The sequence below is a fragment of the Microcebus murinus genome, chromosome 20, assembly GCF_040939455.1.
Source record: "Microcebus murinus isolate Inina chromosome 20, M.murinus_Inina_mat1.0, whole genome shotgun sequence".
Classification (NCBI taxonomy): Eukaryota; Metazoa; Chordata; class Mammalia; order Primates; family Cheirogaleidae; genus Microcebus; species Microcebus murinus.
In genome coordinates, this window is record NC_134123.1 from 24,050,495 (window position 1) to 24,077,982 (window position 27,488).

A 27,488-nucleotide genomic window follows, 5' to 3' on the forward strand; every position below is an offset into this window, starting at 1 on the left:
CAGTCTCTGTTCTCATGGGACACACAGACTAGTGGAGAGAGATGGACATTACTCAAATAATTGTACTGTGACTGTATAATTACAAAATGAGGTAAGTAATTTGAAGAAAAGGAGTACATATGGACCTGTAGCTCGTGGGGAGGTCAGGGCTGAAGATACTATTTGGAAGTTATTAATTTAGAGATGTAATTTGAAGCTGTGATGGGGAATGAAATCACCAATGGAAAGGTTTTAAAGTGAAAAAAAATATCTAGTAACACACACACACACACCCCAAAGAGATACTGGCAAGACTCCCCCGGCAGCATGTGACGATTTCCTCCCCTGCAGTAACGAGATAGGCTGCTCTAATCAGATCTGCTCAGATCTGCATTCACAAACAGACAAGGTTCTCTTAATATTAAGGAATCCCAAAACATCAAAGGAAAAAAGTCACCATAAAATAGAAATACCAGCCCAATAAATGAGAACACCTAAGACAAAAGTTATTAAAGCAAGCAGAAGACTTTAATTGAATACTGTTAATATCCTCAAAGGAATAAAATCATGCCCATGAGATAAGAATAAAGCTCATTGTGGAAAAGAATCAGAAATGAAAAAATAGACTATCTGGAATAGAAAACCATCTAAGGAAGGCTGAGGAGTGTAATGGACTTTGAGGAAGAAATTACTAGTAAGTTAGAAGACAGAACTAAGTACTAGCACAAGCCCTTAGCACGTGAGGACAAAGAAATGGGAAGAATGAAAATAAATGATGAGTGTTGGCAAGGATGTGTCGAAATTGGAACCCTTATACACTGCTGATGGGGATGTAAAATGGGGCAGCTGCTTTGGAAAACAGTCTGGCAGTTCCTCAAATGGTTATACTTAGAGTTACTATATAATTTTCAGGATTCATTCCTAGGTATATACCCTAGAGAAATGAAAACACATGTCCACACAAAATCCTGTGCACACATATACGTAGCCACATTATTTATAAGAGCCAAAAAATAGAGACAACCCCATTTCCATCTATTGGTAAATGGATAAATACAATGGAATATTATTTGGCAATAAAAAGAAATAGAAATGAAGTATTGATACATGCTACAAAACATTATGCCAGATGAAAGAAGCCATTCACATATTTTACTATTCCATATATATGAAATTTCAGAAATAAGCAATTCTCTAGGGATAGGAAAGAGGTTAGTGGTATGGGCTGTAGGGGATAGATTGGGGAAAATGGGGAGTGACTATTAATGGATTCAGGGTTTTGAAGGTGATGAAAATGTTCTAAAATTTATTGTGGTGATGGTTGCTCTGTTTTGTAAACATATCAAAACCCACTAAATTTTATACTTTAAATGATAGATTGTATGATATGTGATTAAATCTCAATGAAGCTGTTTCAAAAAGAATGAAAGGAAATATGAGACAAAATATAAATCAAGAAGTTCTAATATCTACCTAATAGAAGGTCCTAAAACAGAAACAAGATAATAGAAGGAAAAAAATATTTTGAAAAAATAATCAAAGAATTATTTCTAGGGCTATTGAAAAAGATCGAGTCTTCTAACTGAAGGGACCCATCAAGTTGCCAAACAGGATGACTGGAAAAAAAGACCCCCACCTAAATGCATTGGAACAAAGTTTCATAAAACTGGGATGAAAGAAAAAGTCCTAAATGAGTCTAGAGAAAATAAAAAGAAATTATAATCACAGTAACTGCATTATAGAAATCTGTCTAAAAAGAAAAAATATATATATAATAGTAACATCAGACTTGTGGTGGAAACACTAAATACAAGAAAATAATGTAGTAAGCTATTCGAATTTCTTGGTGAGAGTGATTTTCAATCTAGAACTCTTTTTCCAGATAAAACTATTAGGAGGGCAAAACTTACACATGCAAGAACTCAGAGTACCCACCCATATACATAAACCCTGTCTAAAAAAATGCTACAAAATTAAAAGTTTTTAAATTAGCAAAACTTACAAAGTAAATAAGTGAATATAAGAGGGAAGTATAAGGATAAAATGAACAAAGCATCAAAATTAAATTCATAGACAATTGACAATAATCGTTGAAAAACAATCTACCATGAATATTTCATAGGACCTCAACATGGGAAACAGCAAGGAGAGGCATAAACAAGGCAGTGAGAAACATTTCCTCATTCAGGAAGAAGTGCATGGGGGAAATAAGAGATGTTTTCTCACTCAGAGAGAAGGGTAGGGGGAGAATAGAGATATTCATAGACTATAGATGTGAACAAAAATATACATAAAAATATGTATTAAAATATAAGCGTAAAGTCTTTTGGGTAAAAACAGAGTAAGCCCAGATCATGAATCTCCTTACAGTAATGCGTACTGAAACTAACAATAACAACAAACATTTTTTAAAGACTCAAAAGTTCTTCTGCTTCTGATTATAATAAAGTAACTAGTCCTCCCACCATAATCCACTAACTATAAAACTGAACAGAATATCTGAGGCAACTCAGGCACTGGGCAATAGGCAGCACACTACTGTAATCCACCAAAGGGAAGAAAAACTCATGAGAAGAGTCTCCATGATCATCCTGGCTCCCTGGGACTATTTCCTGGCTACAATGGGGTGAGCTAGAGTCCAAGCAAAGCACGGCGGACCCAAAGAGCTGAGGAGGCAGAAATCAGAGTCCGGGGCAGGCAAAATGGCTGGTTTCTACAACAAAGGCCACCGAGAAGAGGGAGCAGTGTAGTGGCAAAGGGAAGAAGTCTTTGTCCCCTTACAGCCCTTGGCAAGGGTTGCACTGCACGTGCACAGGGTAAGACAATGTGAGATTTACCAGAGTGATAAATTAAGGATTCACATTTTTAACTCGAGAGCAGCCACTAAAAATTATTTGTAAATAAAGCTAAGAAGCCAGTGGAGGAAAGAAAATATATTTCAAAGGATTACATATTAATCCAAAAGAAGGCAGGAAAATAGCAACAGAAAAATGAAAAATAAAATGAACAAATGCAAAATAACTAGCATGAAGGCAGACTTCAACCCAAATATTGAAATAATAACTTTAAATGTAAAAAAAAAACACTGCAGTTAAAAGGCAGAGAGTGTCAGAAGCACTTTAAATTTAATAACACGAAGAGGTTGAAATTATAATAAAAAGCCTGACTATATAAAGAACTAATACCACCTAATAATAATAAGATAAACAACCCAATATATTAAAAGGGCATAGACTGTTTCACAAAAGTAGCTGTGTGAATGACCAATAAGCACACAAGACAGTGCTCAGCATCATCAGTCACCAGGGAAAAGGACAGAAACATTGAGCGGCACATCCCAAGTCAGTTGCAGGGGTTGGCGGGGCGGGGCTCAGTGCAGCATAGTAAATGCAAACTCTGGAGCCAACCCTACCTGGATTCAAATCCCGGTTCTGACGTTTCTGTGCATGGGACCTTGGGCAAAATACTGGACTTTGCTAAGCCTCAGTTTCCTCATGTCTTAAAAAAAAAAAAAGGCGATGTGGCATAACAACAATGCCTAAAAATTGTGTGCATTAAATAAGTACTTCTAGTGCCTGGCACACAGTAATCGTTCATTAAGTGCTACATGCTGTCATCGCAGCGACAGGAATAGGAATAAAGCCCACTACAACTGGAACCTCTAGAGGCCTTGCTTGTCCTCCAGGGCCAGCCGGGCAACAGGCAGCTGGGGAAGTGCTGGCACAGGACAGTGCTGCTCTCGCCTCCTCTACAGCAAGCCTAGCTTATTTAGTACTCTCCCCTGGCAGGAGCCAGACTAGAATGCCTAAGGAGAAGGGCCGGCTGGCAGGGATCCAGAGAGGCTGGGAGGGCCACGCCAGCCCGGCACCTGTGCTTCAGGTGCCCAGGCAGTGCTAACGAAGAGAAGGAGCTCCTGGAAACGTGCAGAGGACCCTCAGCTAACCCCTGCTCTGCCCTCCTCCCACCCCCCTCCTTGTGAATGCAGGTGATCTTCCGAAACGAGGTGACCAGTGAGTTCTTGTACTACACGGTGAGTTTCAGGGTCATCCCTTCAGGCGTCATCAAAACCATTGAGATGGTGACCCCAGTCCGGCAGAACGCGTCAGCCTCCATCAAGGTGGAGAACCCCCTGCCCTACTCGGTGACCTTCTCCGCGGAGTGCAGGCTGGCAGACATGAGCATGCCCTCCCAGTTCACCGTGCCTGCCAACTCTGAGGTATGGCTCTGGCCGCCAGGGGTCCCCTGACACCTGTGATCAAGGCTTCTGCCCATGGGGCCTCTGAACGCAGGTTCCCAGGGTGGGCCAGCGCTGGCGGTGGCCAGGAAGGCAGGAGACAATCACGCTCGTGTTCCTTTCCTCATTGCCCAAGTCCTCATGTGAACTAGGGGCATGTAGCTTTGGTTTGGGCAGGTAAAATGGCCTTCTCTATTATGAACCTGGTCTCTACCATTTGTTCGTGTGCTTGCTTCAAGCTAATGATATTTTTCTTTTTCTTTGCTAATTATAAAAGTAGCATAGAATATAATATGAGTGGTGAAAAGGAAAGCCTGGTATATAATAGCATATGAAGTGCACCTCCTCTCTCCAAATTTTTATTCTTTTCTATATTCTTTTCTGTTAAACATCTATAACTTCAGTGACATTCTCTTTTTATTCTGATATATTTCAATAAGAACTAGTTATTTTTTTTACAAACCTACTCATATGAAAACAAAATTTTAACTATACTAAAGTATATGAAATAGAAAATCAAAGTCCCCACAGTCCCATTTTCCCCACCCTAACATTAACTGCTGATAACAATTTGGTATGTATTCTTATAATCTCTTTTCTATACAAGCATAGACATAACTCTTCTCCATAAAAATGAGCTCATACTTTATATATATTTCTGGAACCTCCTTTCTTCCACTGACAGTATCATCAACACCTTTCATTTCAATGCTTATTGCTGTACGGCATCCTTTTAATGTCTACATAATATTCCACTGCAGTGAGAAAACTATAATTTCTTTGACCAATCTTCCACTCTGAATGCACTTGAATTATTTCCCTTGCTTTGCTGTTATAAGCAATGCTTTTTCTTGCTTTGTTTTGCTATGGGTAGCCACAGAAAGGAGAAAGCCTCCCCCAAGAGAAGAACCCAGGAAGCTTGACCTTCAGGCCTCCTGCTGACAACCCCCATCTCCAGAAGTGTGCTTCTCAGGAGAGGACCCCGTAGCTATTTTTAGACTCACAGAGATCCCAGATATAGAAATATCTAGACTAGAGAAAGCTAGAAGACGTACAGGGGAAGGAAAGCGGGCTGGTTTGGGCACAGGATCCCCAGGCTTGAGATCAGTGTGGGCATTCGCCTGTGAGGCAGGAGATGGGTCAGACCTTCAGCATGACAGTGGCCTCTGCCTTCTCTTTCAGGGCACATTTGCATTTGAATTCCAGCCCCTGAAAGCTGGAGAAAGCTTTGGGAAATTAACGTTGCACAACGGTGAACTGGGTTACTACCAATATGAGCTCAGTTTGAAGGCCTTGCCAGCGCCTCCCGAAAAGCCCGTCTACTTCCAGACTGTTCTCGGCAGCAACCAAAGCGTCTATGCCAAGTTCACCAATTACACGCGGCAGAAGACAGAATACTACTGCAGGGTGAGTACCCTGCTCCTCCCTCTGCCCATCCCTTGCCACAAGTCTGGGTTCAAAAATAACAAAAGGAGGACACAGAGGGTACAGAAATGTGAGACTCAGAGAGAGTCAGTGCATCATTGTCGTGGTGACCCCCCCACCTTGGAGGCCTGAATCCAGCCTGGAAACTCCCAACTAGAAACAAATAGTAGCAGGCCTGGGTTCCTCCTTACAGACTTTCTATCTTAACAAGCATGGGGGAGTGGAGGGGGGAGCAGGGGGAGCTTTGGTTCCAGCAGCACACTCAGTGGTCCACAGAGGGAAACAGCATGGCTCGGTGGCCATGAGGACAGGCTGTGGAATCAAACACACAGGGCTCTGAACCCTGGCCTCCCCGTACGAATCATTTATTCAACCTCTCTAAGCTTATCTATAAGTGAAGGTAATACCTCCGACCTTACAGCATTGCTGTACAAATTTTTAAATATGGATATAAAGCCATTTTCTTAGAGCCTGGCTACCAGTACATTAGCTGTCATATCAGTTGGAATAGAGGCTTAACTACTAAAATAGAAACCCAAAATCATAGGAAAATAGTTTATTTCTCTGACACATACCAGTCTGGGCAAGGCAGTGTGAGCTGGAATGGCAGCTCCTCTACATCCGCCACCCAGACGTCTTCCATCCCAAAGCTCTGCTCTCTGTAGGGAGTTGCTGTGGGCCACGTGGGCCACGATGGCCTACCGTGACATCCACACCCCAGCCAGCTGCACAGGGCGTTGCATACACTGCTCCCACTAATATTCCCTTGAACAAAACTTCACAGGCCCAAACCTACCAACAAGGGGAGCTGGGAAATGTAGCCTTTATACTACTGGGCGGCCTTTATACTACTGGGCAACCCCACTCAAATCAGGGTCTCAGGATATGGTCAAGAGGCAGAAGCTCTCAGTCAATCGTATCAGTCAGGGGAGGCTAACGTCACACTGTAGGAACTGCCTGATACCCCAGTGGCTTAAAACAAACAGAGGCTCATTTCTCATATGTGCCGTCAGAATAGTGAGGGTCCACAGGGCACTTCTGCTCATCTTGATCACTCGGGGTTTAGACTCAAGAGCAAGCACTACCTCAAATGTCCCCAGTCACAGAAGCAGAGAGGAGAAACTATGCAGTCTAGCGTGGAAGTGACACCTTTCACTTCTGCTCACCCCAAATTGTCCAGAACCAACCCTGCCCATCCACAAGGAGCCAGAACATTCGGCCTTCCGTGTGCAGGGAAGGAGAGAAGAACCAGAGGTGGGGGCGGCCTCAGTGACTCCCTCATCAACGTAATCCAGCTGTGTCTTTGCTCGCATTATTAACATCTTTGCCTCCTTTTCTTTGTAGTAAAATAGGGATAATAATTGGTAACATCTGCCCTGCGAGAGCGCTATAAACTGCCCAGCTCATGCCAGGAGGGGGCCGGTGGGGACTTGAGCTCTGGGATCCTGTGTGAGCCGGCTGCATTTGTTCCCCTTTCAGACCGACTGTTCGGACTTCCACACGGAAAGGATCGTCAACGCAGCCCCGGGAGCCCAGGGAGGCACCGAGGTCAGTGTGGAAGTCTTCTTTGAGCCCAGCCACCTGGGCGAGACCAAGGGCACCCTGAGCCTGTCGTCGCTGGCAGGTGGGGAGTATGTCATCCCCCTCTTCGGCGTGGCTCTGCCCCCCAAGCCCCAGGGTCCCTTCCTGATCCGAGCCGGGTACAACATCATCATCCCCTTCAAGAACATCTTCCCCCACACGGTGACCTTGTCCGTCATCGTGGAGAACCCGGCCTTCACCGTGCGCACCACAGACACCGTGCGGTCCAAGAAGGTCAACAACATCACTGTCTTCTTTGAAGGAAACCCTGCCGGCAGCAAAACTCCCATCACCACCAAGCTGATTGTGAGCTGCCACCCTGGGGAGGGCAGTGAGACCGGAATTAAGTGGGTTTATTACCTGAAGGGTGTCACCCCTTAGTGGTAACGGGGTCCCCTGCATCCGCCAAAAGCTGTCCCTGCAGCCCTAAGACCTGCGCATCGTCTTAGCCTGACAGAGAACGGAGAAAGACATAAGAATTCTAAAGGGACTGTTTTACCCTCCTCGGTTATTTCCACGTCCTGTGGTTTCCAAATACAGATATGGATTATCTCTTCCATATTAAACATTATAGCTACACACAACAGATCTGTATGTTAGAGAACTGAATCCTTGTGAGTTCCTACATTTAATTTGTTGGCATATCCACAAAGCTCAAGTGGTTTTTAATAATCCACATTTGTACCGAGCAGACACAGGCATCACACTCTTGACCTTCTACCAGACAGCTCTTAGCCGTGCGCGACGCTGGGCACTGCAGCTGCTTTTTAAAGTCCATAATGGTTTCACGAGTCCTTAGGCCCTATTTTGATGTGGCATCTTATCCTGCTTTCACACAAAAGCCAAGTAAGTACCTATTTTCAAAGCAATGGACAGATAACATTAAGGCCGCCTAGGGATGCTCCCATCGCTTTTTCTCTCGGCTCTCCGAATCCCTGGAGAAAGGCTCACAGAGGCCACAGCTGCCCCTGCCCTCCCCAGCCCTGGGCACAGCAGGCAGATGGGGGCAGTTATTCTTGATCTATCTGCCCAGAACCCAGCCCCTCCTCAAATTCTGATTTCATTGGTCTGGAGAGGGTCATGGTTATCTGTATATATATAACTTGTACAGCAGAGCCGAGAACAAGTGCTAGAGACCAAACACCCACCCAGCTGCAACTGAGTCAGGAATCCCTTTTAGGGGAAGGACCACGCACGTCCCAGTTTGAAATGTTGAAACTGCACCTATTATTCTGTGTGTCCCTAAAGCGTGACTATATAAGCCGGTGCCTTTCTCGAGCTTCCCCTCCAGGGGGCAGTAGGGCACCTCGGCAGTCGCCTCTTCCCCGGCCTTGCTGTGTGTATTCACAGGACCACGTCCCTGTCAGCGCCTCCTGTTGAAATAAAGATGGTTAAAGACTGGCCCTGGAGCGGATTTGTTTCTGTAGACATACACTTATGGCTGAGGGTCCCTGCCTCCTGCTCCCCGTACCCCCAATCCCCGACGGCCCACCCGCGAGAGAGGGAGGAGGCATGAAAGCAGAGGGCCACTCGGGAGGGAATGCTGTACAGGAGTGGGCCTCAAAAATGGTCCCTGGGCCGGGCGCTGTGGCTCACGCCTGTAATCCTAGCTCTTGGGAGGCCGAGGCGGGCGGATTGCTCAAGGTCAGGAGTTCAAAACCAGCCTGAGCAAGAGCGAGACCCTGTCTCTACTATAAATAGAAAGAAATTAATTGGCCAACTGATATATATAAAAAATTAGCCGGGCATGGTGGCACATGCCTGTAGTCCCAGCTACCCGGGAGGCTGAGGCAGAAGGATCACTCGAGCCCAGGAGTTTGAGGTTGCTGTGAGCTAGGCTGACGCCACGGCACTCACTCTAGCCTGGGCAACAAAGCGAGACTCTGTCTCAAAAAAAAAAAAAAAAAAAAAAAAAAAAAAAAATGGTCCCTGGACCTGCAGCACCTGGTGACTTACTAAAATCCAAATTCTCAGTCCCCACCCCAGACCTACTGACTCAGAAACTCTATGGGTGAGGCCAAGCAGTGTGTACGTTAGTAAACCCTTAAATCCATTAGAGGTGTTTTTGTGGATGGAGACTCTTTCTACATTTTTCACCTAGTTGATGAAATTAGTCCTCCCCCAAATGTCCTTCCTACCGCCCACTCCCAGAGGCATAGCTGGGGTGGCGGGCAGCAATCAACCCATCACCACCTTCTTCAAACGGGACACCTTTCCCACAATTGCAAATCTAACATGCTGAGATGGTTGCTGAGACTGAAGGAAAAAAAGGTGAAGGAAGCTGTGAGAAAGCTCGGCTGACACGGCAGCACCCAGAGCACAGTGAGACTCGAAGATGCCTCTAATGGAGAAAGCCTGCCTGTCAATACATTCCCTTGAGACTGGGGGCACCCAACCGCCACCCCAAACAGTGGCTGCTGCAGAAACGAGCCATTTCCTGGTGTAACTGCTGGCAAACTGGCGTGGTTTGTAGCCTGCCTTTGGGTGGCTAGAGGCAACTCCCCCACCTCAGACCTGTTCCTGTACTCCCCAAGCCAGAGTCCAGAGTCCAAATCCTCCTAGGCCCTGAGAGAGGAGGAAGTCTCTTCTCCCTGGGACCAAAGCTCAGCTCAGATCCTGTCCCAGCGTGAACCCCCTTCCAGGCTGACTTGAGATTGGGTGCATTTCTTTCCTTTCCGCAGTTCCCATGCTTCCTTTGCCTCAAAAAAAAACATAACAAAATGGTTTCATATTGGCAAATTTGGAATGGCAAAGTAGCTCACCAGGGGGATGGGTAGAAGCTTGGTGAGGATAAACCTTCCAACTCAAGCTTGTGCAAGTTACATTTGGAAGAGTCCATTCTCAACAAAACAGACCAGGCGACCTCTAACTGGGCATGTTCACGGTGGCTGTGTGGCAGAACTCCAGGGAGCACTGTGCACAGGACACCATGAGAATGGGCTCCCTGGCCTTAGTGACCATGCCATGCTAAGTCTAACCACTTCTTCGGGGGCCTGAAGTCAGAGATGATTCTCAAGAAAATCCAAATCTCAAGAAATCTCAAGAAAATCCCAACTTTGGGACTCCCCAAGCCTCTTCTTATACCTTTAACCATGTTGCCATGAAACTCCAGCTAAAATTTTATTGCTGTTGGAGAAACTTTCTTTGCACAGTTCAAGATTTGGGTACAATTTCTTACAATGTCACCAGCATCCCCTTGCTATGAGTTACATGATAACCGTTACATAACTTGTGATAGCTATTGTTAATAGTTGTTACAGAGCTATTCCAAGTTCTATAATAACAGCCAGGTGCCACACAGATGCACATGAATTATAACTGTGACATGTGTGCAGCCAGGCATGTCAGCCATCACCTAGTCTAGAAGAGTCTGCAAAGCACTGGTCACTGGGGTCAGAGAAGGGGTGGATTTCGGGCTTTATTCTCAGTGCCACTGCCAGTTTAATCATGCATACATAACCTTCATTTGTTGGCATATTCCAAGATACTAGAGAAAAGAAACCACTTTTTCCATGAACTGTTACCAACCAGGTCCGGGTGGGTTCTGCCCTTGCACGGTAAATCAATCACTGGTTTTGTAAAAGAGAAAATATTTAACCACAAGGCCATCAGGCAAGGAGGCGGGAGAATAGCTCTCAAATCCACCTCCTCGAAGATAAGGCTTAGGCATCTTCATGGGTCAGGGAAGTGGGGTGGGCTAAAGTATAGAGAAAGGTGATTGGCAGTGGGGAAAATGAAGTAGCAGGTTTTTTCTGCAGACTCTTAGTCGGGGTTCGTGGCATTCCATAGTACACATGTGCAGAAAATGGTGGCATTGCTGTGATCCAAGGATGGAGTTTTTGGCCCTCTGACGTCAAAAGGCTATCTCTCAGGCAGTTGCACAGGCCCAATTGAAAGGTCGGTGGTCTCAGCTGGTTTGAACTGGACAGGAGCCGGTCCAAGTTCCTGAAAAACAGCTGAAATGACCATGGTGATTATGAAAGTTAAGTTTCAGTGTTTAGCTGTACAGCCTTCAGCTTTATGGAAAAGGGGGGGGAGCGGGGAGCAAGCAACCAAGAGCACGCAGGACAGGCAAACCTGATCAAATTAACCCCTGGCTTTCAGAACTTCTGACCTAAAGGTAGGACAAAGCATTGGTTTGGTCTTTGAACAAGAAACTGGTTTCCTAGCAACCTGATCCGGAATGTAATTTCAGGAGGAAAAAACTCCTTCTGGTAAAAAAAAAAAAAAAATCCTTACTGTTTCAACTATTAAAAACCATATCACATTATGACCCTTGGGAAATTCAGTTCACTTCTAAGAAAAAGCCAAATCAAAAAGCAAAAGAAACAGATGAAATATTATATTAGATATGGATCCAGTAGAAATGAGCACACATTAGAAAAATAGGCTCAAATCATTTCCATTGATTTAAATGTTTTCATTATTTTGCATCAACCATCATCAAAATCCTAAAGCCAAACTTGGAAAGACATTTGGAAATGTCCTTGGCAGTATCACTTGGTATCAAGGTAAGAGCAATGCATTTTTCTCTGAAGATGGATCTGTACTTGGGACAGTTTTCATATTGTTGATGCACCTACCTTCATCCATTGAATTGGCTTGGAAAAAGATTTTAACAGCTGTGAAAACCCCACCAGTAAAGGAAAAGGAAAACATGGATTTTTCTAGACACAGTATTTCTGTGACTTACTGAGTTTTGGATTAGCCCATGTATTAGTTTACTATGGCTGCATGACAAATTACCACAAACCTAGGAACTTAACACAGATTTATTATCTCACAGTTTCCATGGGTTAGGAGTTGAGAATGGACTGAACCTTGGATTCTCAGCTCAGGGTCCTACAAGGCTGAGATCCAGGTGCCAGTCAGCTGCAACCTCACCTGGAGGCTCAACTAGGGAAATGTCTGCTTCCAAGCACCTTCAGAGTGTTGGCAACATTCATTTCCTCATTTCCTTGAGACCAGATGACTAAATCCCCATTTTCTTGGTCACTGACAACAGGGGACTGCCCTCAGCAACCAGCGACCACTCTCAGGTCCTTACCATGTGGTCCATCATAGTAAGTTCACCCGACTGTTTACTCTTAAAAGCCAGGAGGAGAATCTCTCTCCCACTTCAAACTTCATTTTTTCTTTTAAGGAGTCACCTGGTTAGGTCAGGCCTACCCAAGATAATCTCCCTTTTTGTTAACTGAATGTCAGTCAACTGATTGGGGACCTTAATTACATCTACAAAATCCCTTCTGCTGTATTACCCAGTATAATCATGTGAGTGATAGCCCATCATATTTACAAGTCATGTTCACACTCAACAGGAGGGGATTATACAGGACAGGTGCCCAAACTGGTGGGAATCTTGGGGCCCATCCTAGAATTCTGCCTACCATTGTCCCGCATTGTGTCCCTGTGTGTGATCTCCAAATTGGGGATAATACTCCATTCTCAAGATTGTCATAAGCTCTATATGTGTACTTTTCACTCAGAGAAAAGAACCACCATGCATTCTGAAACTTCATATTTAATATGCATTGCGCTCCACCATAATCTAGCCCTTGGCCTAAGTCCCTGTTCATTCTGAAAGCTTACGATAAGGAACTCTGATGCCTCTCCCCATGGCTGCATCTTTAACCACACTCTGGCCACAAATTGCTTTTTAAAATTTTACCACAGAGCTGAAATTTCAGTTCCACCACTTAGTGTGACTTCAAAGCATACGAAAAGGCTGTTTTCCAGTGGATTAGTCTGGTGACCCACACGCAGCATATCTGGGGCTCCTCTGCCTGTAACCCAGCCCTCCTAGAGCAGGGTGAATACGCTCCGACTCCCACATGGTGGGGTGACAGCCACTTTTGGTAACTGAGATTTCAGTTGGTAGACACGTAGCAATTCTCTTTAAATGAGAATTTATTTTAATGTCTTAGGAAAAATATATAACTACCTGTTGAAACCCATGATTTTAGGCGATAAGCAAAGCTAGAAGTAGGAATTTACGATTTTTTTAATGATAATCTGAGAAAAACATTAAATAGATAATGGTACAAGTGGCCAGGATATGGCGAAAATGATGATGGTGTTACCCCAATTTGGGAAACATTGTCATGTGCGAAATTGACGAGTAGGTGACTAAGTAGTGAATGAACTAGTGAATTCAGTGAGTATTGAATACATTTTGCTGTGATCTGACTCCAGTAACCCCTTCTGTGTCACCAACGTTACAGAAACCACTACGTGCCTGTGTGACTTAAGCCTACTGTAAAGCCCGTCTCAATCTACACTCAGACCACCGGGTGCAAGAGAGTGTGAGGGGCGGGGGCGGAGCCTGGAGGGGGCGTGGCCAACCCACCTGCGGCCAGCGTGCGGGGGCGTGGCCGGAGAGGGGCGGGTCCTCGCGGCGGAAGGCGGAAGCTGCTGAGGAGTCATGTGCCCTGAGTAACATGGCCGCTGCCCCATGAGTGCCGCCGGTATCTGGCGGGAGAGGGTCGCTTGAGCTGTTAGGTGACCAGAGTCAGGTGTGCAGGAGCGGGGTCCGGGCCTGGGTTCCGAGGCGCGGCGGCAGAGCGACGCAGGCGGACCTGGGGCGGCGTGGCCCATGAGCCGGCGCCGGGGGCAGCGCGGAGCCGTAGACTCCCCAGGCACCGGCGCGGCCCCGGCAGCCGCGGGCTAGGAGTCGCGAGGCTTCTCGAGCTACCCACCATGAACCCCGAGAAGGACTTCGCGCCGCTCACGCCAAACATCGTTCGCGCCCTCAATGACAAGCTGTACGAAAAGCGGAAGGTGGCAGCGCTGGAGATCGAGAAGTAAGAACTGCCGGGACACCTCCCTGGCTGTGTAGCCCCTGGCTGCTCTACTCCCCGGGGGGACGCTTCACACCTTTCCAGCCAGTGTTAACTTTCGCAGGTTTCAGGCCTTTAGCGCATTGCTTTAGAGCAGGAGATTTGGAGTCTTATCTGACAATCTCCGCTTTGCCCCTGACTGGCTGTGTGGTTTGGTCCAAGTTTTTTAACGTCCTGGTGCCCTAAAGGGCTGCTATCAGAATGAAGTGACATAATGTATGTGTAGTGCTTTGCACAGTGCCTGGCACATGGTGGGTCTTCAGTGTGGCGGCGCCACCAAAACCAGCAAATGAGAGAGTTGGCCTCTGTGATGGGAGAGAAGTCAGAAGCGGGAGAATTTGCTAGTGATGTTGACCTGCCTGGTTTCTTACCCAGCTTCTGAGAATCGGAAGAGCCTGTTAGATGACCGAGTGGAGAAATCGCGTCCGAAACTTAATGATCTCAAGGTTCAGAGGGGGGTTTTATCTGTCCTAACACCCATCCCTGCAAGTGGAAGTAGGGAGCATTTGACCTTTCTTGGTTCTGCTATCTTAATACACTGTATGTGTAACCGTGATCTCATATTTTACTTTCTCTCCCAATGTACAAAACAGGGAATGTTTAACTGGAAATGTTATATTAAGATTTTCTTTTTTTAGCTATATTATTATTTTACTTTGTGTATTTTTTTCCCAGTCAAATCTTAGTGATAAAATTAAGTGGGTGAGTGATTTCATAAGAGTGGAAGGAAGCAGGCTGTGAAACTCCCATTGAACACCAATGGGAGAGTCAGAAAAGGTGGATTGTAGTTCTGTCCTGTAAGGTAGCTGCTGGCCATGCGTGACTACCTAAATTTAATTTACTGAAGATTAAATACAGTTTTAAAGTTTAGTTTTTCATTCTCATTACCTATATTTCAGGTGTTCACTGGCCACATGGGGCTATTGGCTACCATATTGGGCAGCACAGATTATAGAACATTTCTGTCATTGCAGAAATGTTGGACTGCTCTAATCTGTTCCGTGGTATAACACTCATTCTTTGACCTGGGAGTACATTCTCTAACTCAGGGTTTCTTAACCTCAGCACTACTGACATTTTGAGACAGATAATTCTTGGTTGTAATGGGCTGTGCTGTGCCTTGCAGGGTTTTTAGCAGCATCTCTGGCCTTTACCCACTAGATACAGTAGCAGTCCATCAGTTGTAACAATCAGAAACGTCTCCAGACATTGCCAAATGTCCCCTGAGGGTGCAGAATTGTCCCTGTTGAGAACCACTGCCATGATGGCTTTGGATTTGGATTTAAGTGTCCTCCTAAACTGAAGGGTTAACTTTGATAAGAGGACCCTCCCATTCAGTATGTCCACAATCATCTAGCTGTGTCTCTGATCAAGTACCACTTTCTCGACTGCTCACTAATGCTTAATGTGTATTGCTGTACTGACTAGGGGGAACCAGAGATGATATGTAGGCATGGTTCCGTGTCCACAGGTTTTGTTGGCTTCGAAGTTGCCTTGACACCCAGTTTTGTCCCTCACCCACTCAGCTGCTCAGAAATATCTGGTTTTATCATAGCTTGAGTCATCTGTTGAGTCCTTGGATAGAGGTATTCATCTCAGCATTATTGTTGCTTCTAGCACAACCTGTGTAAGTGCTGTTACTCTTCCAACAGTTCTACATGGGTTTTGTCTTTAGTAGGGTTCATTTTTTATTGAACATTGCCTTTGATTTGTGGAATTCAGAGAAATTCACCAGGGCCTTGATTGATAACTCCTCGAGACCAGAAACCCTGTGTTATTTCTCCTTGGCACTTAGCACAGTGCCTGGTGACATTTGCCAAGCCGTGTCTGAATAGATGAATGACCATACGTGTTCTGTGGGGGAAGTAACAGTGCAGTCTAAGGACCGTGCTGCCCAAAAGTGTGGCCTACACGCAGCAGCATCGGGATCACCTGGGAGCTTGTTAGAAAGAGACTTTCGAGCGTCACTCCAGACCTATGAAGTCAGAATCTTCCTTTTAACAAGATCCCTGGGTGATTTGTGCGCACATTAAAGTTTGAGAAGCACTGGCCTCAAAGACCCTCTGGTCCATTTCCAGCCTTTTGCAGTCATGTTTGGAATTAGCCATGGCCGGCCAGTTGGATATGTTCCTTAGGACGTGTGTGTCACATGTTCCTCAGAGACAGATACCGATTTATTCATCGAAATTTCACCAGCATTTTGCATGTCTGAGCACTGTCTATGTGTCAGATTCTTGTGAAATATTGTATATTGAATACATTCTTCATTTGGCTTGGTTAAAGTGACCCTCAACCAAATGCTATTAATTAAACTTTCATATAGGCTGCAGATGCCTGGCCAAAGAAGGGGCACAATACTAGCAGGTATCTGTGTGGTGTAGGTGTGTCAGCTCAGATGCCTCAGAAATGGAAGTGCTCAGTCCTGTTCTTAATGTAAGTGGTCCCTCTGAGACACCCTGTTTCTTGAGAGGCTGCATGGCAAGGTGGTTAAGAGCAGGCTCTGGAGCCAGACAGCCGAGGTTAAAGCTCTCATTTACTACCTGGGTGACCATGGGCAAGCTAATGAGCCTCTCTGCCTCTGTTTCCTCATCTGTAAAATGAGAACAATAGTGGTATTCTTAGGGGTGTTCAAGCTTATGTTGTGAAGTGCTTAGTGCAGTACTTGGCATGTTATAATTGTTATATAATATGCTATTTACATAAAATTATTTTATAACTGTTCTAATTATAATATTACACAATTGCTATCTATCGGTAGTGCTCTCATCACTTTTGATAGGCAGAATGATGACCTCCCAAAGACTTCCTAATCCCTGGAACCTACGAATATATTACATTACATGGTAATACGGTTGTTTGTCAACTGACCTTCAGATGGGAAGGTTATCCTGGATTATCCAGGCGGGGCCAGTGTAACCCCAACAGTCCTTAAATGGGAAGAGGGGAGCTGAAAGAGTCAGTGTCGGGGTATGAGATGTGAGAAAATATAACCAATCATTGGTGGCATCGAAGGAAGGGAGCCACCATCCCAGGAACGAGGACAGCCTCTAGAAGCTGGCAAGGAAGTGGATTCTTTCCTAGAGCCTCCGGAAAGTAACGCAGCCCTGACAGCACCTGATTTCAGCTCAGTAAGACCCAGAATAATAAATTTGTGTTGTTTTAAGCCACTAAGTTTGTGGTTATATATTACAGTAGCGAATAGAAAGTGGATACAACTCTACTGTTATTGTTTCTAAATCTGCCACCCCTCCTAGACTGGGAGCTCCCTGAAGGCAGAGTCTGCCTTCATACCTCAGTCCTCGGCAGCACGTGGCAGATGTTAGTAAGAAGCTGTAGGCCGGGCAAGGTGGCTCACGCCTGTAATCCTAGCTCTCTGGGAGGCTGAGGTGGGCGGATCGTTTGAGCTCAGGAATTCGAGACCAGCCTGAGCAAGAGCGAGACCCCGTCTCTACTATAAATAGAAAGAAATGAATTGGCCAGCTAGTATATCTAGAAAAAATTAGCCAGGCATGGTAGTACATGCCTGTAGTCCCAGCTACTCGGGAGGCTGAGGCAGGAGGATTGCTTGAGCCCAGGAGTTTGAGGTTGCTGTGAGCTAGGCTGACGCCATGGCACTCACTCTAGCCTGGGCAACAAAGTGAGACTCTGTCTCAAAAAAAAAAAAAAAGAGGCTGTAGCACTCACTGCCCATCAGGTTTGCCCTGCCTCTACCAGACCAAAGAACCTACTGCCCACAGCCACTTTGCCAGCCTGAGCCCAGCAGTCCTGTGGGAAGGTTTGATTAGGGATCCCTTTAAAGAAAAGCTGCAGCAATGGGATTATTAGTCTGCTAGAGCTGCCATAGCAAAGTACCACACACTGGGTGGTTTAAACAACAGAAATTTATTCTCACAGTTCTGGAGACTGGGAAATCTGAGATCAAAGTGCCAATAGGGTAGGTTTTTGTCCTTTTTATGGAAACAGAAAGAAAAAAAAGGTAGGTTTCATTCTGAGACCTCTTCTCTTGGCTTCTAGGTGGCTGCCATGGCACACGTGCGCCTCCATGACCTCCTCTTTTGGATGGGGGTTGGTGGCTCTGGTGGCTCTTCTTATAAGGACACTAATCCTATGGGATCAGGGACCCCATCCTTATGACCTCTTTTAGCCTTAATTACTTCCTTACAGGCCTCCTCTCACATGGGAGGTCAGAGCTCCAACATATGGATTTGGAGGTGAGGGGACAGTTCAGTGCATAACAATGGTCATAGTGAAACCTGGGGGTGCACATGTAATAAAACGCTCTTGGTTCCACTTCAGGCCAGGCCGGGGAGAATAGAGAAGCTTGCCTTTGGCCACTGTACCCCCCTCATCTCATTTATTTTACTCAGCTGCCCTGTCAGCAGCTGGTGGTGTTACCCCATTTCACAGATGAGGAAACAGAGGTCCCTTAAGGTTAAGTTATCTTCCCACGGTTTCCCAGCTAGAACCTGGCTAGAAAACCCAGGTTCATCTATGTCTCAGAAGGCTTCACCACCACAGGAATGTTTTTCTCTACCAAAAATGGGGCATTCGTGTGATAAAAGAAATTGTCAAACTTGGACATCTCCATGGTGGTTCTCCAGAGCCTGTCTGCTTAAGGAACAGAGCCAGTACTGCGTATGGCGTTCCAGTGAGGGCTTAAAACTGCTAATAAAAGGGGGTTTTACCATAATGACAGGCATCTCAGACACTAAAAATGCACAGAGATGGATGCTGGCCTCCACTGAGGGACCCCCAGATCCAGACTCTCAAGACTTCTACCTTGGTGTTAAGTGACCAGCATCTGTTGGCTAAGTGTTGTGAGCCTGTTGTGCACAGACTTGGAGAGCTTTTCCCCCACAACTTTGTTCCAACACGGCCACACAATTTTCTAAAGGATAAGGCACTCGGGTTAAGATTTTTAGAATGGCTGTTTCTGATTATGTGGGTTCTTGGTTTTAGGGGATATAGTCATTGATCAGTCCTAATGAAAAGGTTGGTAGACCCCAGGCTGTGCTGTAGGAAAGTCTAATGTGGAGGGGCAATGCCAACAGGCATCTGATAAACATGCTGGGTGCTCGCTGTGCCAGGCGCTGCGAAGGCAGGGCCCCTCCATCTCACTGCTGGCTGGGAAAGACAACGCCCCTTGTGGTCTGGTCTGTAGTGCTCGTGAACTTGGAGTTCAAAAGCCCTGCAGGAAGGCCCAGGGAGGGCTGGTAGAAGCCCATCCTGAATCAGGCCTCCTAGCCCACTGGGGGTGGAAACAGGGGGTCCCTGGAGCTCTGTGATCAGAGCTGAACTGATCACAGTTCACAAAGGTTGAACTATTGACTGTGACCTGGCTCCTTTTGAGACAAGAGTCTCACTCTGTTGCCTGGGCTAGAGTACCGTGGCGTCAGCCTAGCTCACAGCGACCTCAAGCTCCTGGGCTCAAGCAATCCTGCTGCCTCTGCCTCCCGAGTAGCTGGAACTACAGGCATGTACCACCATGCCTGGCTAATTTTTTCAATATATGTTTAGTTGGTTGATTAATTTCTATTTTTTTAGTAGAGACGGGGGTCTTGCTCTTGCTCAGGCTGGTCTCGGACTCCTGACCTCAAATGATCCTCCCACCTTGGCCTCCCAGAGTGCTAGGATTACAAGCCTGGCCACCGCACCAAGCCGACCTGGCTCTTTTTCAGCCTCCCACTGCTGTGGGGAAGACGGGGTAGTCATGCGTCACTAAAGGAGGGTATGTTCTGAGAAATGTGTCATCAGGCGATTTCGTCCTTGTGCACACATCACAGAGTGCACTTACACAAACTAGAGGGTACGGCCTGCTGCACACCTAGGCTGTGTGGGGTAGCCTGTTGCTTCGGAGCTACACACCTGTACGGCGTGTGACCATACCGAGTGCTGTAGGCAATCGTAACACAATGGCAAGGATTTGTGTATCTCAACATATGTAAAGATAGAAAAGATTTAGTAAAGGCCGGGCGCGGTGGCTCACGCCTGTAATCCTAGCACTCTGGGAGGCCGAGGCGGGCGCATTGCTCAAGGTCAGGAGTTCGAAACCAGCCTGAGCAAGACCGTCTCTACTAAAAAAATAGGAAGAAATTAATTGACCAACTAAAAATATATAGAAAAAAATTAGCCGGGCATGGTGGCACATGCCTGTAGTCCCAGCTACTTGGGAGGCTGAGGCAGAAGGATCACTTGAGCCCAGGAGATTAAGGTTGCTGTGAGCTAGGCTGACACCATGACACTCACTCTAGCCCAGGCAACAAAGTGAGACTCTGTCTCGAAGGAAGGAAGGAAGGAAGGAAGGAAGGAAGGAAGGAAGGAAGGAAGGAAGGAAGGAAGGAGGGAGGGAGGGAGGGAGGGAGGGAGGGAGGGAGGGAGGGAGGGAGGGAGGGAGGGAGGGAGGAAGGAAGGGATTCAGTAAAGATGCGCTACTACAATCTTATGCAACCACCATCGTATATGCAGTTGTTGTTGACTGAAACGGCCTATGTGGCACAAAACTATATTTATTCCCAAGTGACTTGGGGCAGTTTGTGAAATGCAGGTCAGAATTCCACCCAGCCCGCTGGTTAGCAGAGTGGGACCCTCAGCGGTTTGCTTAATCCAGGCATCACGGGGGCTGTGTCCTGCCCACAGACCTGTTTGCTTTGGCCTGGGTCACACAGTATTTTAGATTGAGACATTTCATGGGGAAATTCGAGTTTCTGCCTTCCCTTAAAGAATTGGGAGGTGTGGTTTTGTGGAGCCCACGTTCCCACGTAGCCCATCAGCAGGAACTTTGCTACCTGCGCTGGCAAGTTCCCCAGAACCCGTCTTACCTCCCTGGGCCACCTCCTTGGTATCTCCTGCCTGGCCGCCATGAGCTCTTGACTTAGTGGCCTCTGGTTTAACCTCTCTGTGCCTCAGTTTCCTTGTCTTAAAAAAAAAAAAACGCACCTTGAAACGTGCTAAGAATCCAGTCACAAAAGGCCACATGCAGTATGATGTCATTTATGTGAAATGTCCAGAAGAGGCACATCTGTAGAGACAAAAAGTAGGTTAGTGGTTGCCAGGGGTTCAGGAGGTTGGGGGGAAATGGGGAGTGACCGCTGATGGGCACAAAGTTTCTTTTGGAGACAGTAAAAATGTTCTAAACTTGATTGTGGTGATAGATGCCCAACTGTGTGCATGTACTAAAAGCCACTGACTTGTATACTTTAAAAAAGTCAATTTATAGTGTGCAAATTGTTTCTTAATTTTTAAAATAATGTCAGTGGTATTTTGCTGCAGTGTGAGGGAAGCGCTCATTAAGTGGTCACAATTATTGTCACCTGAGATCAAAACAGGCCGCCTGCTCTGCCTCTGATGCTTGTTTCTTCTTTTTCTACTGGTTGTATGCAGTGGATACCCAGTGTCTGTTCCGTTGGTTAAATTCTTAGGCCTTTTCAGAAGGCCTTTGGCCCTTGCTCAGAAGCAGATGTGCTGGTTTTCCCATTCTGTTATCGGAGGCTAGCGAGCACATGGAAACTAAATTATGTAAATGCTCAGCAGAGCAGATGGAGATGTTTACCCGGATTCTCTGGGGGACACTGCTGCCTGGGTGTGTCGTTTGAATGTGGTATGTCGCACGGGGACCTGGGAGGGATAGTTTGATTTGTCACAGAAAAGGCAGCAGCCCCAAGTCCATGCTGAAAGTTTCACATCACAGGAGTAACTGGCAGCTCTGGGTTTATCTTTATATCCGTCTTGGAGCCTGCAGTAGAGCAGGTGCTCGACCAACGTTTATTGAATGAACACGATCTTGCTTGGTGGATGTAAGACCATAGCCTCCCTGCCCCTGCCTTTGCGCTAGTGTGTCACTGAGCATGTGCGATGCAAAGCACGTTGTGCATTATCTAGTTCAGGGGTCCTCAAACTTTTTAAACAGGGGGCCAGTTCACTGCCCCTCAGACCGTTGGAGGGCGTTGGAGAGTGCGGCACACATTGCACACATGCGCACTGTGGGCCGGGGATGAGTCAGCTGCTAAGCAGGACAGGCAGCGGCAAAAACACCTGGTGGGCCAGATAAATGTCCTCAGTGGGCCACATGAGGCCCGCAGGCTGTAGTTTGAGGACCCCTTATCTAGTTTAATACTCTAAAAACAGTATAAAGTCGTTGTAATTATTAACCCCACTGTACAGCTAAGGGTGTTTCCTCTGAACATATGAGAACCCAAGTGCGGTGGCTAAAACCTCTGCCTCCTGCGACAGAGGTTGGGATGTTTGGACATCACCAAACGAAATGGGATTGGAGTTAAATGAAATAATAAATGTAAAGTGCCTGGCACCGGGTGGGCAGCCAACAGGTGGTAGCTGTCATATTTGGGGAGGGGGATGGTGTCACGTAATGGGTAAGAGTTCAGGCCTTGGGACCAGAAAAACCTAGGTTTGATTTTTAGACCCACCATCTACAAGTTGCGTGACTTTGTGTATGTTTCTTAACTTTTCTGAGCCTCAGTTTCCCTTAGCTGTAAAAATGGGTATAAGAGTACCTGACTCAGTGACTTGTTTTAAGGTTTAAATTAGATCGTGCATGTAAACCATCCAGCACGTTTCCTGCCTCATAGTAAATGCTCAGCAAATGGTTACTCAGCTCCTGCCTTCACAGTAGAAGACCAGCTCCAGAGCTTCATTCTGGAAGATCTCAAATGCACACCTTACCTGTGCTCCCTGTGTGCGGGGAGGAGGCTTTGGGGATATCTGAACGCGGGGCCATGTGGGAAAATGTATAGAGAACGCTACATGCCACTTGGTGGCTTTGGTTCTACACAGGGAAGTTGCCATCTGTGATGGGGTGTAGTCAGCTTGCAGATCAAGTGGCTTAAGATGGAAGAGAGGAACTGAGGCAGCTGGAAGGGCATGGACTTCATAGATGTCAAGGATGCAGACCCTCTTTGACCCTGGGAAAGGGACTTGATTTCTCTGTTTCAGATCTGAAAGATGGGATGATAGTAGCTACGAGAAGAGGTTGTCCTGGCGAATAACTGACTCCTGAAATACTCAGCATAGAGTGAGTGCTTAGGAAGTGGTCCATTCACCAGTCCCCACGTGGCCTGTGACTGTCACCAGGCTGTGTTACGGAGGCTAGAGGTCCAGTGCTGTGTTGGTAAGGCTGTGGCCCCAGGTTCTCCGTTGGCTGATGAGGGTCCAAATACATCCTACCCTGTCTGTGACGTCTTCTCCTATCTAAGAGGGGCAGTCGGTGTGGCTCGTCTTTACCACATGGAGGGTGGTGTCAAGAGCTTGCCACTGGCTCCCTTTGGGGTTTGTGTCTTCTGGGCAGTAGGTGTTCCTGCCATCCTGTGACACCGCTGACCAGTTGAGAATGGAGGCTCTGAGCAACCTCTAGGGGACCCCTCTCCAGCCAGGGATTTTCAGTGCTTTTTGGAGGAAACCAGGCAGAAGCGGATTCCCTTTTCCAGTGTTTAGAGCAGTAATGCCCGTGACCTTTGCATCAGTCAAGGTCTCCAGGGGTTTGTGATCGTGAGAGTTTCTGGGGCAAATGTTAACTTCAAAATGAGTTCGGCTTCAGATCCCCCCTGGCTCCCAGCCTGCGAATGAAAGGGGAGACAGTGTGGTCTTTTGAAGAGAGACCAGGGACGCCCAGATTTTAAGCTTCACTTACTCTGCTTCCCCTTGTAGCTGCCTTTTTTTTCCTCTCTGCACTTGCCCTGTGGAGTGGAGAGACCGCACCACGGGCCGGCTGACGGGGGCGATTCTGGAGTACCTAGTGCGGAGTTCGAACACACCTCTGCCCTCGGCAGGTGGGCTTCCGGTCACATCCCGGCATGTGCTTCCTTCCCCAGCCACCAGCTGCAGCTCTGGTGACCTGGGCCCTTCTCAGTGTGCATTTTGGGATCCCTGTAATGGGGCCCTTTGCTCCTACTGACTCGAATTGTAAGGCAAGGGGCTTCGGACCATCCAAATGCAATTTCATTTAACCCAGCAGGTTGGGTTTGGGTTCACGGAGCACCCCCATGGCAGCGATATGGCCGCATGGGGCTTTGCCCAGGTTTGCCATGCAGCTCGTATCGTCTGTCACTCGTGCTGGCCTCGACAGGTGTTTACTGATTCCCAGCCTACTCTGCGCAAAGTGCTAGACTCAGAGGGCGGGTGCTGGAGACACAGAGACGACGGCGCCAGCCTGCGAGGACTTTATCAAGAAGCTGAGGAAATAGCAATGTACACATGAGAAGGAACTTAACTGGTGACATCCGACAGTGCATTGCTGGGCACAGAAGGAGGGATCACTGAGTCCTTCAGGGTCAGAGGAGAAGTGCTCACTTCCTGGGGTAGTCAGGAAAAGCAGGGGCTTGGACTTGGGTTGGACGAATGTGGAAGGAAGTGGGAGCTTTTCCAGAGAGGGGGCTAATGGGACGTGCAGAAGGCAGGTCTGGCTGGAGAGGAGGATCATGCTGGGGACCAGCAGGAAGGCCACAGAGGACGGCCTGGCCCTGTTTTGATTGCCCCAGGTGCCAGGTAAGCGTATGGGCTCGATTCCTGGAGCAGATTCTTCCTGCTTGTGACCCAGGAGTTGACCCTGCTGCCAGCCCCAGTGTTCTCCAGGCTGATGCCTTTGGTGAGAACGTGTTCTCACAGCTTTCCCTCCAGCCTGGAGATGAATAGTCTACCCTTAAGTGCAAGCATATGGAGCCCCAGGACTTGAAGAGTGGGCCGTCGTCTCTGTAGTGGCCTGGGCTGCCCTGAATTGAGTCCTGGTAAGATTCAGTGGGAGAAGCCTTCCAGCTGGCGTCGAGCAAGAAGAAGCTGGTGTCATGCTGCACTTGCACGAGGGGGTGTGGAGCACACATGTCCCCCTTTCCCATCTTCTCCCTTCAGGAGGCCCCGTGACTCTTGCCAGGCTGTCACCTGACATTAGAGCCGCAGTCCCTGTACTTCCCGCTGTTCTTCAGGGCTCCCTGTGAGCTGTCACGTCCACAACGCCACCACTGCAGACGGCCTTCCTAAAGCTCGCTCACTCGCTCGCTTGTTCACGGCCTTCCCGCTCCTCGCTGCCGCCAGGACCAAATGCCAGGTCCTTTGCCGAGCGTTCAGGATCCCGAGCCACATGGCAGGGAGCAGCTTCTCCCGCCTGTCATCCACTTCTCCTCCTGTGGCCTTGGCTTCTGCCGAACCAGATACCTGGTCTTCCTTCCTCTGAGCCACTGTCCAGCCTCGTCCCGAACAGCTCCAGAACACTGTTCTGGAAGCCTTCACAGAGCCCCTCTCAGCACCAAACCTCAGGAAGCCTCGCCACATGCCTCCCACCAGACACGAGTGTTCCCTTTCTTACCTGTCCCTGGTCACCTTCCGCTTTTCTTACCGGTTTTATTCTCTGTTTGCACCATAGTGCTTGAGTACTCTCTTGTTTCCTCCCACGGGGCAGAGAGCCCCCAAGGGTGGGGAATGCACCCCACACGCTGGGAGGAGCCCTTTCTGGTCGCTCAGGGAATGTTTATGACCTGAAACAAGGAGACAGGACTGGTGGTCCCAGGGCTGTCTGCGTTGCCATGCACATTAGGTCTTTTGGATCCCTTGCTGACACGTCAAAGATGTCCACCCCCAGCTCCTGGTGCCACTCTGACTTGTACCACCCAGAGATGTGTCCCAGCTTCCCAGCAGGCTGTCTGGGCAGCTGTGGGCACGGCACAGCTGCTTTCAGTGGGCTTCCCTACAGCCTGGACTCAAGAGCAAAGAGACCAGGTTCTGGATCTTCATGGAATTTAGGAAACCGAGTGGTTTTTGTCAAAGGCGTTTAAAATCCAAGCTAGAAACAAGTTACTCTTGGTTTTCAGGGTGTATTCACAAATTCTTTAGGCAATTTGAAGTCTCCAATTCAATCTTTTAAGATTAAAAAAATGACTGCTGCATTGGCCGGGAATCGAACCCGGGCCTCCCGCGTGGCAGGCGAGAATTCTACCACTGAACCACCAATGCTCCAGCTGTCAGCAGCTGTGTGGACACCTCCCTTCAATGCTGTTCTTGGGCCTCTGTGTGTGTATGCTGGCTCACAGAACATAAAGCTAGTCCCTGATGCTGCCACGTCAGCACAGCTGCAAGGACAGAAAGTTTAGACTGCAGACAGGAGGGTGAACCTGTGCAGCTGGTTTGCCTTCATACCTCTGGACAGAAACGAGAGCTTAAGTCTTTGTCAGAAAGAAAAGCATGTTGGGACTTTGGGGGACTGTCCCCTCTTTGGTGTTTGAATCCCCCCTTTCCATTCTGCTTGGACTTGTGTTGGGCTGTTGCACTGTTCTCAGGTTTCACTCCAGCTTCCTGCTGGAGACTGGCCAAGGCCAAGGGCAGCACAGCAGGAGTCCCATAGGGTGATGGCACCAATGCCATGGTTCCACTGCCAGTAGTGAGTGCTTCTCTGCAGAACCCAGCCACTCCTCCCACGCTTGCTCAGCAGGAAGAGTGGTGCCAGATTTGTGGGCACCCGGGCCTGGTGTGCTTGAGGAGATGGCCTCCTCCAATGGAATCTCTGGGAAGAAACTGGTCAGGAAAAGGCAATAAAAGCAACACTGCATTGCATTGGCCGGGAATCGAACCCGGGCCTCCCGCGTGGCAGGCGAGAATTCTACCACTGAACCACCAATGCTCCAGCTGTTCTCTGTGGTACCTGCAGGGCTTTTCCCAAGGGGCTGTCTCTCTCTATAAATACTCCGAGACAGGCACTCTGGCAGGTCACACCAGGCCTCACCTGGCTGGTTTGCCCAGTTTGGGAGACCAGACAGGTTTATGTGGAACCATCCCTGCCACGCCTTGTTACTTTGGGAGCTGGAGTTTATGAACTGGCATTCATCTTCCATCCATATCCCTCCACCCCGTAGAGAGCAGAGCAAGAGGCACTTCATAGGCCCTTTGTACAGCTCCTTCCTGAAATACCCATCTCTGCTCCAACATCCACCAGCCACGAGCGAGGCCTGTTGTGCCCCTTTTTGTATGAACAGTGCCTGGCACACAATAGGCACTCCGTATGATTTGCCGTATTAAGTCTTTATCAAACCACTGCCAACCCCTCTTTGAACAACCTTTGTGTAGGTGTGGTCACTGTCTTACAGAACAGCACATTTGGTTTTGAGCAGCTCTCATTACTAGAAGTTCCTGACACTGAGCTGGAACCACACAGACTAATACTTTTTGGACATGACCATTCTTAAAATTCTTCAAGCCCACTTGAGATCCCGTTTATGCAACAGGCGAGCAATGTACCCGCCACGATTGCACGCAAGGCGAGGAGAGAGTGCGTCTCTGTAGTTGCTTCTGAAAGTCCACGGTCACGGTCTCTAGACCTCCTCTTCCCACCTTCAGTGGCTGTACCCCGCACACCTCCCCAGGCTCCTCAAGACACTCTTTCACGTGCTCAGAAAAACCGTGAGAGGCTCCTGTTACGTGATGTGAAATCTGTATTC

At 47.6% G+C, this 27,488-nt stretch overlaps 2 protein-coding genes and 2 non-coding genes across 4 annotated transcripts in view; 2 read left to right on the forward strand and 2 right to left on the reverse strand.

Annotated features, from left to right (window-relative positions):
• Positions 1 to 8,612, forward strand: part of HYDIN (HYDIN axonemal central pair apparatus protein) — a 315,495-nt gene extending 306,883 nt beyond the window's left edge. Inside the window, exons 84-86 of the mRNA XM_012772427.3 lie at positions 3,965 to 4,195; positions 5,396 to 5,620; positions 7,118 to 8,612. Of these exons, the coding sequence (XP_012627881.2) occupies positions 3,965 to 4,195; positions 5,396 to 5,620; positions 7,118 to 7,600 (939 nt within the window). The 3' untranslated portion in view covers positions 7,601 to 8,612. The remainder of the gene's footprint in view (positions 1 to 3,964; positions 4,196 to 5,395; positions 5,621 to 7,117) is intronic.
• A 4,977-nt stretch (positions 8,613 to 13,589) lies between these two features.
• Positions 13,590 to 27,488, forward strand: part of VAC14 (VAC14 component of PIKFYVE complex) — a 99,588-nt gene continuing 85,689 nt past the window's right edge. The window contains exon 1 of the mRNA XM_020282638.2: positions 13,590 to 14,019. Within this exon, the coding sequence (XP_020138227.1) occupies positions 13,916 to 14,019 (104 nt within the window). The 5' untranslated portion in view covers positions 13,590 to 13,915. The remainder of the gene's footprint in view (positions 14,020 to 27,488) is intronic.
• TRNAG-GCC (transfer RNA glycine (anticodon GCC)) lies at positions 25,940 to 26,010 on the reverse strand. Its single transcript has one exon. It is a non-coding gene; the product is annotated as a tRNA-Gly (tRNA).
• TRNAG-GCC (transfer RNA glycine (anticodon GCC)) lies at positions 26,604 to 26,674 on the reverse strand. The gene has a single exon. It is a non-coding gene; the product is annotated as a tRNA-Gly (tRNA).